At 36.7% G+C, this 20386-nt stretch overlaps 1 protein-coding gene across 2 annotated transcripts in view; it reads right to left on the reverse strand.

Annotated features, from left to right (window-relative positions):
• Window positions 1-2038: 2038 nt before the first annotated feature.
• ELOVL7 (ELOVL fatty acid elongase 7) overlaps window positions 2039-20386 on the reverse strand; it is a 32752-nt gene continuing 14404 nt past the window's right edge. For both annotated transcript variants that reach the window (XM_084504387.1, XM_084504388.1), the window contains exons 2-8: window positions 14662-14755; window positions 11861-12051; window positions 9528-9608; window positions 9063-9119; window positions 7246-7351; window positions 4483-4619; window positions 2039-3271 (exon numbers count right to left, since the gene is read on the reverse strand). In XM_084504387.1, coding sequence (XP_084360513.1) covers window positions 3068-3271; window positions 4483-4619; window positions 7246-7351; window positions 9063-9119; window positions 9528-9608; window positions 11861-12051; window positions 14662-14725 — 840 coding nt within the window. In that variant the 5' untranslated portion in view covers window positions 14726-14755 and the 3' untranslated portion in view covers window positions 2039-3067. The remainder of the gene's footprint in view (window positions 3272-4482; window positions 4620-7245; window positions 7352-9062; window positions 9120-9527; window positions 9609-11860; window positions 12052-14661; window positions 14756-20386) is intronic.

Here is a 20386-nt window from a genome sequence, read left to right on the forward strand (position 1 = left end):
CGGGCATTAGCCGCTGGTTTTCCTTTCTGTGGCTGAGCAGCAAAAGGTTGAGGACAGGGAACCAGGCGTTGGCTTGGCAACCGCGCAAACCGTAGCAAGGGAGGGTGGGTTCGCGCTGTGTGATTAGCGCCTTGGTGATAACGTACCGCAGCGATTTCACTAAGTCACAGAAAAAAAGTGGTAATTTCAGCACTCAGTTTCTCAGGAGGAGCTGGTACGATCAGCGTTCCTCCTGCACCAAACCTAAGAACACAGCATCCCAACACACTTCCCCTCATTCTCCATGTTCACTGCACACTTTGTGGTTTAACTGAATGAGGCACTCCACTTCCCAGTGTCACCCAGGTGTATAATACAATTTTTAAGTACAAAAAAAATGTAACTGCATGATTCTCACAAGCTACAACACAAACCTTTTGTATTGAAGCCACTAGGGTAGCTACTATATGCAGCCTCTTGCCATACACCCATACAGCACACTGAAAGAATGCATTTTCTTCCTTCAAATGCTTTGTAACGCACAGAAAACTAAACCATTGTGCAAGAAACATAAGCAGGATTCCGAAGTGGTACTTACTGACAGCCCGCAGACTGATCAGCATCTCCAGTTTCTGCTCCTGCTTATTAAAACATAATCTCAAGTTGTAGAAGCAGTTGGCTGCTGCACAAGTGCTGGATTTGGAGGTTTTTCCTGGCTCCTCACAGGAGGCCTGAGCAGCTCAGTTTTGACCATGTGTATTCTCAGACCCTACTTAAGCTTCAATGAGTTTGAAGAAGTTTGTCCTAGACCAACAAACTACTGTCTGGCCCCTCACAGCAGTAGGATGCATTCCTTTTAGAATGCAGCTGTATACTCAATTTCTCTTACTTTTGATAAGACTTCCAAGTGGTTCTGACCTCTGCATTTTCTATTGCTGCAGTGGGTGGAATAACTACAAAATGGTGGGCCAAAACTAGGACTTCCGCACCTGCAATGGGTCTTCTGCAAGCCTACAGCGTAGTCTCTCTTCATCAGTACCTAGTTTTAAGGAGAAAAAAAAAAAAAAAAAAAGCAGCAAAAATAGGCACCACTCAGGCTTTAAAAAGAGACAAAGCCTTTTCCACTGCTTGGGAAAAAAAAAAAAAAAAAAAAAAAAAAAAAGCACTAGACCCCTATTGACAAGAAACAACCCCCCTCCTTTGGAAGTTAAGGGTGTCAGAGGACTGGAGTCAGTAATCAGATTTCCCACTGAAAATGGTTGTGGCCCCCAGTCAGCACCCTGGCTGTTCTGCATTCTGTGCTAAAGCACCTCTCTCACTCTCTCAGGAAGCTAAAACACGGAGCTGAGGATTCCATGATTAAGCACCTAAAAAAATGCAAAAGTCATGATAATCTGATTTCAATCAGCCATGAGAGTTGATGGCTGTGTGGATTAAATGGTGGAAAAATATAAAATATAAAAATTATTTTTTATTTGTTTTATAAAGATGACTTGTATGTAATTCCGTAAGAATTATTTGCAACACATATCCATGATAAAGTTTAAATTCTTTTAGTATTAACAGTACACAATAAATGTTTCTACACCTATAAATTTATTGAGGTAACAACTTATTTTCTTGGAGTTTTACAACAGGGAAGCAATTGAAACCTGCACCAACATTTCGGATATTTGAAAATCCTGTAGATCAGGTCAAGCACAAAGCAAAAACAACAAGCTTCTTCTCTGTTAGTAGTGAACATAATAGAAAACAATACATTTAAAGGTAACATGTTAATTTAAACACCTCTACCTCCTGAGTTACAAGTCTGATGCATAAACTTAATAAGCTGCATTTGTATTGTATGAGTTTATGTGCAAATAGCTAGACTCTTTAATTTCTCTACGTGTGTGCCCTTAACAATCTGCCATGTTTCCAAAAAAACCACACTGATCAATCTGATACGGACTCCACACGTGCCCTACCACCTCTGCCAGCCCCAGTCTCAGGAGTTCAGAGAATGTCTTGTACTTTTTTTTTTCCTCGTTTGACAGAACAGAGGCAAGGTAACCAGTGCTACTTAACAGAGAAATCTTTACTTTAAACTTGAGTTGTTGAAAACAATAATAATAACAAACAATAAGAAAACCCCAGAAAGTCTTTTGAGGCATGTATTTCAATAGGTAATGGAAATGGAAGAAAACAGATCACAGTACAGTCATGGTAGCTAACATTTAGACTTCAATCAAAAACATTTCTTTAAAAGATATATAAGGACTAAGATTTTGACTGCTGAATTACATATTTATCCCCACTAAGCAGTCTATCCTACATATCTGAAAATATACTGATAGATTAAGATTACTATAACACTTTGGTGAACAAATCACTAGGCTGTTTTGATCATTATACTACAAGACAGTTTGGTTAACCCTCAAATTAGTAGGCTTCCTGCATTTAGGATAACTTTTAAATGAATACAGATTTCCTACATAAATGAATTAAGTTATCTCAAAGAGGGTAGGCATAAAAATTTATCTTCAAATTAAATGCCATACTTTGACAGATTAACATACATTCCTTTCTTTAAAGTAATATTGTTTTTAAATGCATAATGCTTATATGTATTAGTTATATTAATAATAAGCTTTATACTCAAATACTGTATTTATTGAAGATTCATTCTTTTAATAAATTGTAGCTGACATTCTCAACAACTTACAACAATTGAGGTCATTTTTTTTTCCCCCTCAATGTTCAAAGTACTTTGTACTTGTCATACACACTAATTTTCTCAACAAGTATCTTTATTTTCCTGCATCTTCTAGATAGAGATCATCTATCCATTCATTTCTTGCAGGAAAGACATAAACAAGTTGTTGAAAACACTTGTTTTTTTAATTCAGAGATACATGCTCTTCTATCCCGCCCCCCAAATTCGGAAACGCAAATAACTTATGGTAAAAATACAAGTTCTGCTTTGGAAGAAAACATACAAAATATACACAGTGTAGTGTGTGCACCTAAATGTCTTGATTGTCAAGTAGCTCAAGTTTTCACTCTGATGTATACATTTTTTCTTCTTTCTTGTAGACAACAGTTTGTTTCACTGATCTTTGCTGGTGCCATTTCTTGTTGTCTTTGGTAGTCGTTGTCCCTTTGTGTAAGCATGGTACCAGAAGTGCAGAAACAAGACTAAAAACATAGAACCATATAGCCAAATAATAAACATGAAAATTGGATACTGGTACGGACAATCATCCATGATGTAGATTTGCCCTATATGGACTGTAATCATAATGAACTGGACCTGCAGGAAAAAGGGAAGGAAAAATATTCATTTTGAAAGAAAGACAAACTTCCTACAGACATTTAAAAAGATTTAGCAGAACTTGCATTCATAAAAAGTTGGGGGCAGGGGCTTTCTCAGCTACAGATAGGGTCACCATTATTGACCCTCTCCCAAATTGTTACTGCATTGAAAAGCACTTCCACAGAGTAAAGAAAGACGTATTGTCCAAGGACAATACGAAGTACAAGCAGCAATGAGAAACCTGTGCTAGAAGAAAGGGAGTCTGCCAGTTCAGTAAAGAAATAAGTAATTTGACTCGTTTGACCAGTGACAAATGGGATATTGCTCTGAAAAAAAAAAAAAAAAAAAAAGGCCAGAAAAAAAAATACACATCAGGATCTGTGAACATGATAGTATACAGGTCAGAGGTGAGGGGAAATTCACGTAACACAGAGGTCTGCAGGTCCCAAAAAAGCAATTTAAGGGAGGATTTAAAGAAATTCGACATGTACATTAAGTTAATAATCCACAGATAATACCGCCAAGACAAAAAGCCTCTAAACTTATAAATATTCAAGCTAAGTCATTCCTAGTTACACAGGGTTACGTAAACAAAGACCAGACCTGGTGCAAGCAGTTACAGCCATGGCTGCTTCTCCCTGCTTCTTTTGCTCCTCTGTGAACAGGCCAAACTGATTGTGTAGCCAGAAGTTGCATTTTTTTAAATTTATATTAAAGAAGCTGGGTGTGAAAAAGCACCCATAGCAATAACCACTTCAGAGTGATCTAATGCTAATAAAACACTTAATGTAAATTCTCTACACATAATTTCTATGAAAGAAGGGACATGACATTAGGAAATACTTTTTTCCCTGCAGTCATTACTATTTACATGTAGGCTCTGTACATTAGTTATGTTTTCTTGGTGTAAATTTATATTCTAGTTATTTTTATACAGCAGATGAGTTTTGCATGTAGTATTCAGTGAACACATTTAACTGAAAAGCTTGTGTCTATGATTTTATGGTGAATGTTGAAGTCAGCAGATTTAAATAAATAACTCAACTGGGGCTCATTACTTTTGTTTTACTCATTTAAAACATGAGTAAAAACTGTACCAACTGTACTGACCACACAGATCAACGTTAAAGAGTACAAATTTATTGCACTGTCTGCATTAGCCACAATCAGCTTTGGGAGATGTTCAAGTCAAAGAGAAAATTACTCACAAGTTGTATAGTTGTCATGTATTTTTTCCACCACAAGTATTTGTGATAGGCTGGTCCCAGAGAACAGATGCCGTAGTAAGTGTACATGACAACGTGTACAATGCAGTTCAACAAAGCATGAAACGTCCCTAAACCACCTGTAGAAGGAATATAATAAAGTAGTATTATTGCATTAGGTTTATTTAGGTCATTTAAAAGCCAACTCAGGTCCTGGTAGTTTGTTTTGATTGAGGAAAACAAACAAAGACCACAACAAATATAGACTTCAATTAACCGAAGTATTTAACCAGAATTGGGTTGACACCAATTCTGAAGGATCTTATCACACAGGTTTATCTAAGCTATTCCAAAACAGCAGTATATTGATCTGAGCTAATGACCTTTAAAAAAAAAAAATCACTGACTTCTCAAAGTGACATATACACATGAAAGGAAGCAGAAAGAATTTTGTGGAAGCAACATTCCTCCTGTTTTACACCTACTTTCTGAGCTACATGATGAACTTTGCAAAGTTTTAGAGGATAAGTAATTCCCCAACAGAGATTTCCAGGGAACGAATCAGTTTCAGACAGTAAGTTTCTGGAGTCATGATGTAAGTGAAGGCCTCACAAATCCACGTTCCATCTCAAAAGCACACATACAGCGGAAAGGAAATTTAAGGCCAACTAATAACCCACCTTGGGGCAAACTCATGACTGAAACTGGTAAGATATTAAACAAAGCGAGTGAGGAATTTTTTTTCCCACTGATCAACAAGGGAGTTAGATGATGCTGCTCAAGGTAATTTTGTTTTAAAGAACATAATAAATTATAGGTTAAAATGATACAAGGGGTGGCTGATAAAGTATTTTTAAGATAAATATGAACATGAAAATATTGAGCTTCAGGAAGAAAACAAAATGTTATGAAAAGCAGACACTTAGTGAGAAATATTTCTTATCCAAAAGCCAATTTGCCATTAAGAATCACTTCAGTTAAAAATAAAGCTTATTTTGTGATTTTATTAGCTCACACTAGTCTTCCAGCTTGATAGATCATAACTCTTCCAGCTGTGATCGCAAACTTTCTTTGAAACTTAGTTATTTGTATTTTTGAAAATAATTCGTGTTCTCGCAGTCCAAAAAGTACATACTTTTTTTGGCCTGCACAGTGAATATTCAAAAGAAAAAATAAATAGTTAAAGCAAAGAGAGAGAAGCAATAATACAAGAATATGCTCCAAAAAGCAACACCACATGTAATCAACATCTTACAGTTCTCTATTTATCAGAAGAAAAATCAGTATCTCCTTTCACAACCCCTTTTTTTTTTTTTTTTTAAACACAGGTTCCAAAGCTTGGTTAGTAGAGACCATAGTGCCACTATTTAGAAGGAAGTACAAGCAGTGATGAAACTGAATACAAGATAATCATCAGCAGGATTGAAATTCTTGGGGGAAAAAAAAAAGTTGTCAAATAGAACAATATTTGGAAAGATCAGTATAAAGATAAGCAAAAGAGCTGCAAGAATAAATACAGCTCTTCAAGGTTGAGTATGACTATTACGAGCAGAGGATAAAACAGACCTTGCATAATTTGTTGAAATATATGTCAGATTATCACATGGAAAATTTGAATCTGATGCAAAATCAGAAGCCTGTATCTAGTATACTGATCCAATGTCCAGATAAAAGGCAGGAAGTTAATCACCTATAAGTGGAAATTTTTCAAGGTTGAAGAGGAGAGAGTGCTAGTTGCTGGGATTCTTTGCAGATCTGTAAACAAACTGAACTGCATGCTGAAAAATCTATTTACAGTTTCCTCATTAACTTAAAATACCAGTTTTTCATCAACATTTGAGAAAGACATGATCAAGCTTCCTCGTAACAGGAGCTCAACAAAAGCAGCAGAAGTATAGCCTCTCATACACTAGCAAAATCTGCACACTGGACTTGTTCAAAAGACACAATCTACAGCTATCCTAGACCGCTTACAGATATCCTGGTCTGTTTTTAGGGCTTATTTTCACATTCATAAAAGAAGAACTAACAGATCAGATGTAACTACCGTGTGCTTACCAGGCTATTCTCATGGCATTCTATATTTATTAGTGTTGTACACTAATTCTATAGCATAGAAAGATGCATGCACATAGAGCAGGAAAGGAGAAAAGTGAAGCTATTCTGGAGTGGACAGAAGCTCTTACTTCATCACAATTCAAATACAGGTAGAGCCTAACTTTCTATAATAAATAAGGTCAAAAAAACATGTCTGTGGTTTTCTGAAAACTAAATAAAGTATTAGATGTAAGTAATCCCCACTTGTTCTGTGGCTTAAAGACAATAAAAATGACTGCTGAAACAGCACTTTAAGGATAGTAAAAAAAAAAAAAAAAAAAAGATGAGAATGTAGTCCTCCCCTCCAATTCAATTCTTACGGTTTGAAGGAAAAGTGTCTTTGAAGAAGTTTCAGAGTATCTACCTTACACCACTTTTAATTTTTCAATCACATTTTTTTTCATGTAATATTGCTCTTTGTTTATGGTTTTCTCCTGCACACCTTGTTCCCTCAACTCTGCACAAAATGATGTCTAAGAAAAATGAGTACCCCCCACCCATTTAGATAGTTGTCTTGCATGGTGATTTCAGATGTTACAAAAAATTCTGAAGACATCCAAATTTAAAAATGTTGGTGTCTGCAGGAATTTTTAATCTGTTCTTCAAATATTTGTCTAGCATGTTTTTGGTACCAGAAGATATGTAAAAGTTGAACTGTCTCTTCACTACCTGCAGCAAATTTGACTCCAAACCACCAGGTCCATGGCATGATGGAATGATGAAAGACATGCAGGAATGTAACTTGGCTGTTTTTCTTACGTAGCACAAAAAATATCTGAAACAGATTTTAACAAACAGAATGTTATAGAATACTCAAGCCCAACATACTAAAAGAAAATGTATGTATCTATGCTGGTTACTCACTACTATACACTTAAAAATTCTTCACAGCTGCAGTCTAGGGAGAAGATGGGAAACATCTGACTAATTTTTGAAAAAAATTAAACCAGTATTAAAACCCACCTGTGGAGTGAAGCCAAAGCAAGCTTCAAAAGCAACTGCCCACAGCTGAGCAATGAGTGCAATGGACAACGTAAAATGGACTTGCTTGGGCTGAGAAGTATTTAGAAGCATCAGATTTTAAGTCTGCTGAACTACTACTACTAAAGGAAAGACATTTGAGAAAACTAACTGAAGGACTAACAAGAGATACAGACAGGAGTAAATATTAATTTAGAGAAGTAGCCTTTATTATTACTACTGACTTAGCTACCCTTGGAAAAAGACAACATCGGGAAGTATAAATGTAACTGTTCTTTATAGATATTGACAGGCCACACTTAAAAAGACAGATACTGTGAGAAATGTTAAGGGAAGACAGATAAAGAAAATTGTATAAGAAGTCAGGTCACGAGAAGGGTGGTATCAGATGGCAAAGAAAGTAATACAGAAGAGAAGTCTAGCATGCTATGGAAAACATTTGGAAACAGATTATTTAAATACAGTTAATAAATAACTTCTGCAATAATACCAAAAAGCTGCTGAGAAACAGGTACCTGATTGGATAGATTCAAAGAAAACAAATAATAATAAACAAAAATTTCAAGCCCAGGGCTAATTAAAAATGGGCAATCTAACAAGAGGGTAGTACAGAGGACTAAGCCAGTCAGGCTTTTCCAGTTTTAGCATTCCTGGCACTTACATTACCATTCCATTTGGCCCAGTCAGTAAGATGTTGAATCATGATTGTTTGTAGATGAAAGTTAGATGGCTAACTTCTCTTGCGGGGTATAGAACATCCCAGCTGCTCATGAGTCAGCTCCTGAATCACTGCTATTGTGCCCGACACAGTAAGATAAACGAAATCACAGCTGACTCCAACATCCAGAAGCCTGTTTGAGAACATCTCCACCATCCCTAGTAGGTGCCAGCTTCAGGAAGAGGGGAAGGCAGATGGCTAGTGGTGGTGAGCAAAGTCTACATTCTGCTTTAATGCACTGCAGCTCAGACTTCTTTTGAAACTGCTCAGAGTGCAGGCCAAGTACCAAACACATCTATGGTCATGGCCAACAAGGTACTTACAGGAGTTTAGAGCAGGTAGTTATGACAAATTATGCTGTATTCAATTCTGTTGATACAAATATTCCAAAAAATGAAAGATAAAATCTGAAGATGACATGGAAAAAAGCTTCAATGTAATCAACACTGATTTATTTTTTTTTTTTTAAACTTGATGTGTTGAGACAAGCATTGCTGCAGCACAACAGGTTAGTGTATTTGGCTGATAAATAGCCAAGTTATCAAGGCTTCCAATTTTTATTTTTATTTTTTAAAGATATATTCTCTAATATTTTCCCTGATAAATAAGGAGTGACAGTGCAATGGGAGAATAAGATAGTAAGGGTAAACAACCTGGTGGTATTCTAACAGTGAAGGTTGGAGGAATAATGAAAAAGCAATTTATGCTCTCAGCCCTCAACAGCAGTGGTTCTTCTACTGTGAAAGGGAAACATCACTACATTGTTTATTAGGCTACAAATACTTACGGTGTCTAATAGTTCAATGAATTTGGAAAAGTAGTACAGCCAACAAGTTCGTACCATCTGCAAGAGTGAAAAACAGAAACTGTTAAATCCTAATAGTCATAATTAAAATTAAGAAGCTGCAGGAGAAGTAAGAGTATAAAATGAAAATAGAGAGAGAAGTGGTGTCTTGGTGATGTGTAGGTTGTTTGGTGTTGTTTTCTTTTTCCTTAAAAAATAATTAAAAATTCTTTAATTGATAGAGAATTTTAAAACAAAAAGGAACAAGCCAACAAATAGGTTGCCTTTTTTGGCAAACAGTAAACCTCTACAGTTAAACTCTAAGCATATTAATGCTTTATATTTTACAGTAAGGCATTTTTCTTTAGAGCATTCCACTCAACAGCAATAGATTTGGTTGTTCAAAAAGCATTTCCAAAAATAAAGTCTGTGTAGCATAACAATTTGACCATGCATTTGGCAACTTACTCTTAGAGCTGTAGGTGACCTCGAGTAGTCAACAATATCACAGCGGAATGAGTACCCAGTGGCCCAACCTGACATGAGAAACTAGAGCAAAGAAAAAGAAAAGGGCATGGATTACTTTGTGTCTTATGAAAAATTCATTAAATTCAGATTATTATTGCAATCACTAAGCATGAGGGGAAAACAATGTTATAAACTTGTTGGATCAGCAACTTTGTCAATCATCAGCCTCTGTGTTGACTAGCTACCACAAGATCATTTGCTGCTACAGATTGATTACTTTATAATTCCATGACCACACCTATGGACAAGAAGCTTCTTTCTACACCCATTATGTCAGCATTAGTAAATGAAGAGGAGAAACAGCTGCATCTCAACACACATGCTGGCTAAGCAACCTGTTGTGTAAATCAGAACACAAAAACAAGTAAACCTTTTAGAAATTTTTGAAAGTTATCACAGTCAAATATCTTAGTACTCAAGAAAACCATCACAACATAACAACATAGAAGTAGAACTTAATACTTTAAAGACAAAGAACAAAATCAATATGCACTATATTTTTAGTATTCTAGTTCCTAAAATCTTGCTTAGTTGAACGGCATGATTCAATGAGTCTTTCACTAATACGATGGATGAGAAGCTACTGTTTTTATAATCAAGAGCATATGTACAGGGCAGGACTATATGTATCATCATTTAATCATTTCTCTTGATCATTTGATCTTTTCTCTTGGACTATATTAGAAATCAAGACAAGAGCGACATTGTTAATATTGCACTTGGCTCATTCTCCTACCAGCCATTAGGACAACTGTGTCTTATATCAGTTAAAGAAAAGAAAACCCTTGTCATCAATTGATCATAACCCACTCATGCATGATATGAGGTTCAGCTCGTAACAGACGAAGGTTTTTAGTCTATGACATGTTAAATGTTTTAACTTTGTAAAGAATCAGTTGCTTAAATAAAACAAGATTATAATGCCATCAAGATATCTTAACACTAAAACACCCACAAAATGGCTTGGATCCAAAGAGGGAAAGAATCAGCTTTTTGCTGAGAGTCTGAATCTCTGCTATTGTCTCCCTGTTATACAGCATCTATGCTCCCTTTCATGAAATTTTAAAATAGACGTCTTGACAGCAGATTAATTGAGTACTGTGTTAGTATCAGACACTGCTAGAAGTTTAATTTAAGTTTCAGAGGGCTTATAATCAAACCAAGCTTATCACCAAATTACAAACAGATGTGTTTGGTGAATTTTCAAAAAAAAAAAAAAAAGAAAGGAAAAAAATGTAAGCATTTTATCCCAACACTTAGAACATTCGGCACAGCTATTACATGAAGTAGTTGCTGCTGCACTGTCATTTAAGTGCTGTTAAAAGAAATGTCAAGCAGTTCACTGTAACTCATGATGAGATTTATGCAATTTGAGCTAACAAAAACATTGCCAATTTTACAGGATTATATTGCAACATTACCAATTTACCAAACATAACCACATAACCAGACTTAATATGAAAAGCATCAGTACTGGCATAGGGATATTTAACCAGGCAAATGTAGACAGCTATCATGCACATAATACTATTGTTATATAAATATATTTTCAACTGAAGCAGGCATCATGTATCTTAAGGTTTAAATACTGGTTCTAAAGCTTCTACATGGTCTATGCCATTCATTCTTATGGATTTTTAGTTCTATCAACCCATAATCCTACACAATGCCAGGCTTTGCTGTTTTAAAGTCTAACATTTGCTTCAACACTTGCTATGGACTAGAGCAAAATCTCAACATTCTCTCAGAGAAAAAAAATACTTCCTGTTTCTGAAAAAACAGGCTGAAATTGTTCACTGTATTTTTTTTTTTTTAAGAGAATGAAGGTCCCCTAAGTAGATATCATTAACATTTGCAATTTATAAGGCTGACCTAACTGAAGATTATTATTTAGTAAACATACAGTGTTTGAAACATCAGAGCTGACTATGAAGTAGTAGGGTAAAAACAATTACAACAGACTAAGAAAAACATATAGTCTACTTTACCTGCTACAACCCAGGGAAATTAAATAAGTTAAAAATCTTTAATTTTGTGCATTATATATAATGGCACATTAAGTATTTTACCATCTTTCTTTCTAAGTATGACTTCTTTTTATCAAGTATCAGCTCAGTAATTTTGTCATACTGATCACAGAAATATATATTACAACAATCAGAATAACAGTTTTGAGAATTGAAAAGTAGAAAATGCATTAATAAATTTAATAAAATTTATGAGGGTTTTTAGAGACAAAATATGTGTGTGCTGCCTATAAAAGTAATACTTACTTCGTAAGTCATGTACAAAGAGAGGATTACCACACTAAAGTTATAAAATGCCATTATCTGCCTGAGTTCAAAAGGTTTTTTGTTTTCCATGAGTTTGGGTCCCAGAGAAGTTACAAAATAGATGTAGGTTCCAATGATAAATGTTGTTGGAAAAGGCGAAGACATGAGTGGCCAGCCTTCCAGTCTTGGATCTAGAGAAGGGGAGGAAAAAAAAAAATCAGATCTTTCCAGTACTCATTAAATCCTAAAGACGCCACTGAGAAGTACTTAATTCCTAACAGTTTGGGTTTTGTTTTCACTGATCAAGAGAACATTTACCTCAAATCTGCACTGACTGGATAACAACATTTAGCACCTGTCAGATTACTTCTTCCTGCATCATAGGATCATCTAGGTTGGCAAAGACCTAGAAGATGACCATGTCCATCCATCGACCTGACCTACTGAGTCCAATCACTAAACTATGCCCCTGAGCAACACAACCACAGGGATATTGACCCCACCTCTTCCCTGGGCAGTGTGTTGCAATGCCTAATCACCCTCACCATAAAGAAATTCTTTATGGTAAAAAGGACCTAAACCTCTGTTGGCACAACTTGAGGCCATGTCCTCACATCCTGTCACCTGAGAAAAGAGGTTGACACCCACCTCACTACAACCTCCTTTCAGGTAGTTGTACACAGCAATGAGGTCTGCCCTCAGGCTCCTCATCTCCAGACTAAACAACCCCAATTCCTTTAGCTGCTCCTCAGAACTCATTAGTTCTTCACACAGAGAATCACAGGAAATGCGATTTTCAGTCCAGACCCCTCCTCCATGAAAAGCCTGTGTCTTCATACACTGCTGTGGCGCAGAAGGCACAGGTAGGAAAGCAATGTACAAGCAGGTCACAGAGCCTGCATGTCCTAGTGAGACTTCATTATCCTGAAAAAGCATTTATTTTGTCTCACAGTTTAAGGCACAGACAAGCAGTAGCCCCACTTTTCAAGATCCTCAAGCCTTATAAGCAGTATTGTGTTAGATGCAATAACCGTGGGGAATTCAGACCGAGGAAACATCCTCTCATCAGTTGGTATTCAAAGATTGTTCCTAAGAAGTCCTGACACGTCACCCTCACAGTACCTTAAAACTCATAATTTTATATTGCAGATCTCCAAACGGCAGATATGTTGCAAGTTCCTCTCCAGTTATCCCATACTGATTTCAGCTACTGCACAGAGTCCTTCCCCTGCTCATGCTGCCGTTACCTCTCTTCACAGCTGGGACTGACAGACCTACCCTTAAACTTCACCTTGATCCCACTGCACCGATTTGTCATTCATCACCAAGCCTCAGCTCAAAAAGCTTTAACATTTCTCCATAACCAGGATAAACAGAACAAACTTTTTTCTAAACTGACTTTTGGAAGTTTCGTTTCTGAAAGACCCCTAACCTTCCTGTTGAGTCAGCAAACGGCTGCTTTCATGGTCTGCTGCTGGATGCTGGGCATGAAATTACATCACTGCAATTTTTGTTAAGTGTTAAAATCATGGCCAAATGTCTTAAGTCAGTGATGTTCAACCTATGGCATTCAAGCAACATGTCTTGAGGCACTCTGGTGCTGTTTACAGCTATAGTTTTTTTGTTGTTGTTGTTTGTTTGTTAAAAAAAAAAAAAAAGGTTGAGGAAAGCAAATTACAATGCCTTTTGCAGCCTGTTATGCGCCCCATGCTGCTGCCCGTGAGCCAACAAGTATTGTGAAATGCTGCACGTTAGATTAAAAAAAAAAAATTACATCTGTCTGCATAGCACTGCAAGAGAAGCACCCGCTCTTCACAACTGACTAGTTTTTTGCATTCACCACTTGCACTGATACAACCAAAACCTTCCCACTGGTTTTCCCATCTTGATTCTGAGAAAAAACATGTTCAGGCACTAATGGTACAATATGCTATACCAAATGCAGGCACTGGCAGAGAGATGAGCAACTGAAATTGTGAATTCATGAACAGGGCAGCAGCAATGTTCTATCACCCATCCTAATCCACTTCATCCACTGAGTCGTACTCAAAAAGCTCCCTTTTCATATGCATGATCTGATGCTACAGAACAAGAGAAATGGTTTTCAGCTATACTGGAAAAGATAAGCTACTCATTGTAGTGATCAAACCTTAACTGCTTCTTAAGCTTTCCCTAGGAATCAACTAATCCTGTTCATGACATGACTACCATGATGAGGAACATTTTAACATTATGTTAAAGCAAATCATGCTCTATGTCCTCCTTGTATGAGGTGCACCAAGAGACTGCAATTCTTTTCTGAAACAAGACTGTGAGAGTGAATTACTCTGAGGGCAAATTTCAATATACTATAACTCACCAGGATTTGTATTTCCTTTTACTTTGCAAGGGGAAAATAAAGCATCACCATACACCTAACTCAATTAACTGATAACACAACGTTGTTAGTTAATGAAAAAAATAGAGCTTTACATTCAGTGGAACAGAAAAAATAATTAAACTATATATTCAAGGTGAGCCAGAAACTCTGACAAAGTAATCACTGGTGGCACTTTAGTAGTCTGGGGTTATAGCCCTAAGTTACCTGAGTTGTTTTTTGTTTTTTGTTTTTTTTTCCCTTTTTTAAAATTCAGACAATTTGTTATTTATAATTTAAAATGTCAGTAGGTAGCCTGGAAAGTCTATTAAACATGTACAGGAAGACAAGGCTACTTGAAGCTGATATTAGGACATCTACACTAGCTACATGCTGCTTTTCAAACTTATTGAAAGTTAGTAAGTTTTAGACTTTAATGACTCACCAGCATCTTTGATCCATTCATCATACAGTAGCACAGCCTTTGATGTCAGATTGCTGAAGGCCATTTTCACTTGATTAAGATTTTATGATGTTGCCTGCAGGAGAAAAAACAAAACAGAAATATGGATTTCAGTAATTAATAAAACAAAGGTGAATAAAGTGTTTTGGAAAAAAAAAATCAATAAACAGAATGGAAAGAAATGGAGGAGGTTAACAGAGAAACATGTGAAATACAGATCAGGTAATGTCAGCTGGACAGATCATACTACACTTGATGGTGATTTATAGCTGAGCTGTTATGCAAAACAATACAATTTCGTAATCTCTTCATGCCAAACAAGGTACTTCCATGCCATAAGGCGTTATCTCAAGAAACCATGCTGTGGTTAACCGTTACAGTTAAGGGAAAAATATAAATAAAGAGCAGCTGCTAGAATTGCTTTTTATTGTCATCTCCTTTAGAAGTCCACACTGATAATGTAAAGTTCAGCTTTGCAGCATTTACTACTGAAAATGTAATTTTCTAACTAAGAAGTATTTCTAAGGTAGGTGGGAGGGAGAAGAGGTGCCAATATGTCTGCACACTTGTTTTAAATACAATAATTAGCTATGTTATAACTAGTATGCAAATCACACTCTGATGAATCAACTGTTTCCACACCAGGATTATGAAGCATCATAGTACCACCGGTAATACCATTAACTCACAAAAAATTTCCAGCACTTCCAGTTTGCCTGCAGCACCACCCTCATATGTAAAACAAAGAAGTATGCTTGTATGAATACTGATTTTTGCTTTGACATCAAGTACTCACCAGCCCTTTGCTTTACCACATTTCCCCCAGAAAAGACTTCAAAGAAAAAAAAAAAAACAGTTTTGAATGGTGCCTCTCCTTTTCCTATTCAGTGTTTCACTGTGCCATATGATTTTTCTCAATACCTTCACATAATCTTCACACAATAGTCACCTTAGTTCAGGCTACACACCTTGACAATCAGCTCCTGTCCTCTGGATAAAAGGACAGTCTTTTCAGAGAGACATCTCAGCCTCCTTCAATATAAGCCAGCTGCAGCTTTTGGGAGCCAGTTCTGTACCCCACGATACTGCAATGCATCTCTGCTCACTCCTCAGATCTCCCCGTCTTCTCATTTGTGCTCACCTTAGCAAGCCTACACAACAATTTCCCCCATATTTCTAGTTCTAAAACTGTTCACTGCCATTTCATAGTATTTAGACAGCTCAAAGTACACTATATCCCACCCTTCATCACAAAATGTGACACTGACAAGCCTGACCTCATTAGTTTTCACATGATTTACCTCTTCAGTTCTCATTTTGCTACACTTGTTTTCCTGCTTGCGCTTCTGCTATATGCACCTGTACATCTCAAACTATTTCTTGTTCAGAAAATGAATGTTCCTTCAGCTCACATCTTCCAGAAATACCATCTTCCAGCATCAGCACTTCCCAGTTCAATGTCAGTGCCTTTCTGCTGACCATCCTCACATGCCCAATACTACCTTGATTTAGACAGCACCGCATCAATGCTAATTGCTGCACAAAGCATCATCAGTACAACAAAGAGGGAGAGCTTCCTATTTCTTCATAGCCATCTTTTTCAAGATGTATCATCATAATTACTTCTTCCTATCTACAGATGCTGCAAAGCTATTTTTGTGGATACCAAAAAGTCAACATTAATCCAGCAAGCCTGGCATCTTTCACTAAATGATTTCTAGGCAACCATCACACGCATCATTGTAACTCAAGTAATACACTAGGCTAACAAACATTTTACATAAATGCAGAATTACTTCCTCATGCTCAACAACAGAAAAAGATACACACAGCCACTAAAAAGGAGAGGACAATCCCATAATCCTCCACACAATCTGCTAACTGCAACGCTCACTTCACAGAGGTGTTATTTTTCTATTATGCTGTACTGAACTCTTCCTGCTAAGTCAGTCTCTCTACCACGTACCCCGTGGATACAGGGTGCTTCTGAGACAGCTCTAAACATTCATTGACATTTAAAGTCTTACTGAAAGCCAGAGTATTTCCGATGCTAATATGCAAGTGTACAACAGTCAATTTCTACCTACATACATTAATTTGATTGGTCTGAATTACTAACCATACAATTCCAACATCATGAGTGTGGTTCAGACACATGAGCAATGAAATCCACAGTGCAGCAACCAATTTCAAGTGATCAAATACTTCTTTTTAATATAAATTAAGTATGAATATCCCCTTTCTACCCCATTTTCCATTTAAACTGGCAAACGTAGTTCAATCTATCTAGCTCCTGATGTGTTATTCTAAGCTATATTTCTGTAGAGGTTTTGGTTTCTTTATTTTTTTTATTTTATTAAATCCAGTTGTGCCTTGCTCTATCCATCTCACTTTGATGGAGATCAAGGGCACTTACTGTAACCGACAAACCATTGCCCACACATTCCTCAGCAATAGCTGTGGCCATACACCCATAGCAGTTGGATTTACTAAACCCGCCCCCCACACACAATCACATTGGAGGTCAGCGAGCACATGTAGGCACACGCACACTTTTAACAAAAGTGTGAAGGAAGTCCATGTCTATTCTTATTTAAGTATTGTGGCATTTGATAAAAAGGGCAACGTGTTATAAAACTCCGTGTTTATATAGGTTTATAAAGGAAAAAACGGTACATATAGGGAACATCTCCTTCCTTTTCTAATGGAAACCTGAGTGGCCTCCTTTTTGACAGTAGCTGAAAGTGGTTAGAGACAGATGAGTGTCACTGGCAACTTGCTCAGTAAACCAAACCATGGATGATGTCAAATGAAGGTAAACCCCACCCTGTCTTGAACATCACATGCTTTGGATTGTGCTACAGTGACAACTGAGAAACCCAGCTGAAGGTAGCTGGTGCTGTGTGGGGGGGAAGTATTATAAATCTGTATTTTATAAATAATTATTTAAATAGATTGATTACAATAAGTTATCCTTAAAATGCACGATTCTTCCTATTTCAGTCTCCTGAGAATAGTAAATCAAGAGAAAAGGCATATCAGACAAGATACTTTGTTCAAGAGTTCTAACAATATTCCACCAAAAACCTGCAAACAACTTGTGCACACAAAGGCTCAATAGTTCAATAATACACACACACACACACACACAGATTCACTGAAGTAAAGTAACCATGTTACATTTAATCATCACTTCAATAAAAAGTAGCTTATTGAATTCACTGTCAGAGTCTTCCTTCTCACAACCTGATGAAGATCTTAATACAACTCAAACTGGCTAGTTCAACACACTGAACAAGACCCATGCCAAATGAGCAGCCTACTATTTCAAAACATTCTGTGCAAAAACCAGAAATGCTGTGGACGTTGCCTTAAAATGGATTGCTATTTATTACAGGTTTGGGGGTGTTGATTGACTTATCCTTCTCCTTATGCTCAGCCTACAGATTGCAACCTCACAAATTCACAGTTCTTTGCATTTATCCATTTGACATGTCAACACCAGTTCAGTGCATTAGGAGTCAGATAAATGTGCTGTTGGTATTTAATAAGCAACTCTTACGCTAGCTGGCCACTGGGACCAAACACTGTCTTTATATCTGGAACCAGACTACTTCCAATATGTTGCTGTTGCTCATGGTAGAAATGCAGCAGACAAAATGGCATGTCCTCACTTTTCCCATGCTGCTAGAAAAACACTTCTCTTACCCCTCCTGACCCCAGCACTCACAGTTCTTCTCCATTTAAAACATTTCATAAGAACTGATGCATCAGAGCCCCTTAGTCTTCAGAGTTTTTATGTTCAAGTCCACAACAGCTGCTAAACTGATTTTGAAAGTTTAGCAGTTCTCTCATCCTTGAGAGAAGGATGCACCAGTCACAGCAGCCAGCTTAGTTCAGCCTAAGGACACAAAGACACTGACTGAGAAATTACTGCTAATCAGAAAGTAAGCAAAGTACAATATACAAAACTTACTACTGTAAGAGCAGGAGTAATGTCAGGAAAGACAAAGCCATTCACAACTTTTCTACAGTTGAAAGACTTAATATCAGCTTTTGCATAGAACACAAATACTTTATTTTCAAAGTGTTTTTACAGTTTTACTTTTTTTTTTTTGTACTTAACTAGCTACCTAGTTATTTCTTTGCAAGTCTACTTTTATAAACAATTTTTTTTGCATTTACTTGACTATGTCAGGATTTTTTGTTCATTTGTTAACTATCTACAAGTAGAATTTGTGACTGCATAAGAGGTATTTTGTCTTATCCCATTACATTTGCTTCACACACAAGGTCTCATATACAGGAAAAATACGTTCAAGGCCTCTTGTGTTTCGTTATTGTTGATTTTGCGGGTTTCTTTTGTTTGTTTTTAATACAAGACTGAAAAAAAAAACAAAACAAAACAAAAAAACCACCACATAGCCACACACAAGAGAAGCAACTAGATTGTGCTTCAGAAAAAAAAAATCATTTTGAAAGACTGCTCTTTCAGAGTACAACCATATCATTGGGAAATAACCCAAAGATGCTGTGGCTTAATGGAGTTTTCCATAGTGTTTGGCAGTTTTGAGGCCTACAGAACTTATCCTCTAAACAAGAAGTTGGAAATGTTTAGCCTGAAGGCACAAAGACCTGTGGGCAGAGAAAGCCATTTGTTAATACACAGCTTTAGTTCTTCATGCTATAAAGCCATCTACACATGAAGTATTTGTTTAGCCACAGTTCAGTCAGGATAATGTATATTTAATATACATAAATGTTAACATATTTGCAGAATCAGCACATCAGCACTTCTTTTTCCAATGTTCTACTTTCTGCTTGTAATAGCATTACAAAAAGCAACTAGAATGTGCTAGCAACAGGGAAATTTTTAAAATAGCATCTAGGTTGTAGTAAACTCCCCCAAAATTACAGAAGGAACACTAGCAGACTGATTTTAAAAATTGGGTTATTTTAAATGATGCATGAGAAGAAATTTACATAAATCAAAAAAAAAAAGTCATTTATGTTTAGCCTGCCCAGTGCAAAAAGTTCTAAAGAACATATATGCAGCTCCCTGAAGCACATGCATTTGGAAAACAAGAACTGAAATTATGCCTATGAAACCTGTGAAATCACCTATGAAAAACTTAGGCAAGGTACTCAGCTCTTAGAAAAAAATGAGTGCTATTTTTCTTTTTATTTAAAAATGTCAGTGGGAGTCATCCTGTGCACCTCAGGTCAGGCCAGCTCACTAATATTTCTAAAGACACCCTTAAACAAATGTGCCTCCATCATTATAAGGATAGGGGTGTAAGGGAGCCAAATGATGGAACAGGCTGTGTCAAAAGAGTAAAGCCATTTGCTGGCCCCTGGTTCCCTACAACTCAGCAGACAGCTGAAATAGGTGCAGCTGAGTTAAGGCACACAGCTTTGCAGAACCAATTTCAAGTGTGACCATTACCTTTACTGGAGAGGGAGGGGTACATAAGATCACTTACACCAGCCAAGAATGTGCATTTTCATCCAAAAATGCCACATACCTTAGCAAACCATATGAGAATGCCACAAGATGACAAGTGGTAGTTATTAAGCTGTTACAAGTTTTGTTACTATGCAAAAAACATTAGTGATTCTTGTAATAGGAATTACTGGTATGCCTCACACATTCTTTATTTTTAAATGAGAACAACAAGCTTCTAGCATTCCTTGGTTTAACCCACAT

This window comes from Aythya ferina, assembly GCF_964211825.1.
Source record: "Aythya ferina genome assembly, chromosome: Z".
NCBI lineage: Eukaryota > Metazoa > Chordata > Aves > Anseriformes > Anatidae > Aythya > Aythya ferina.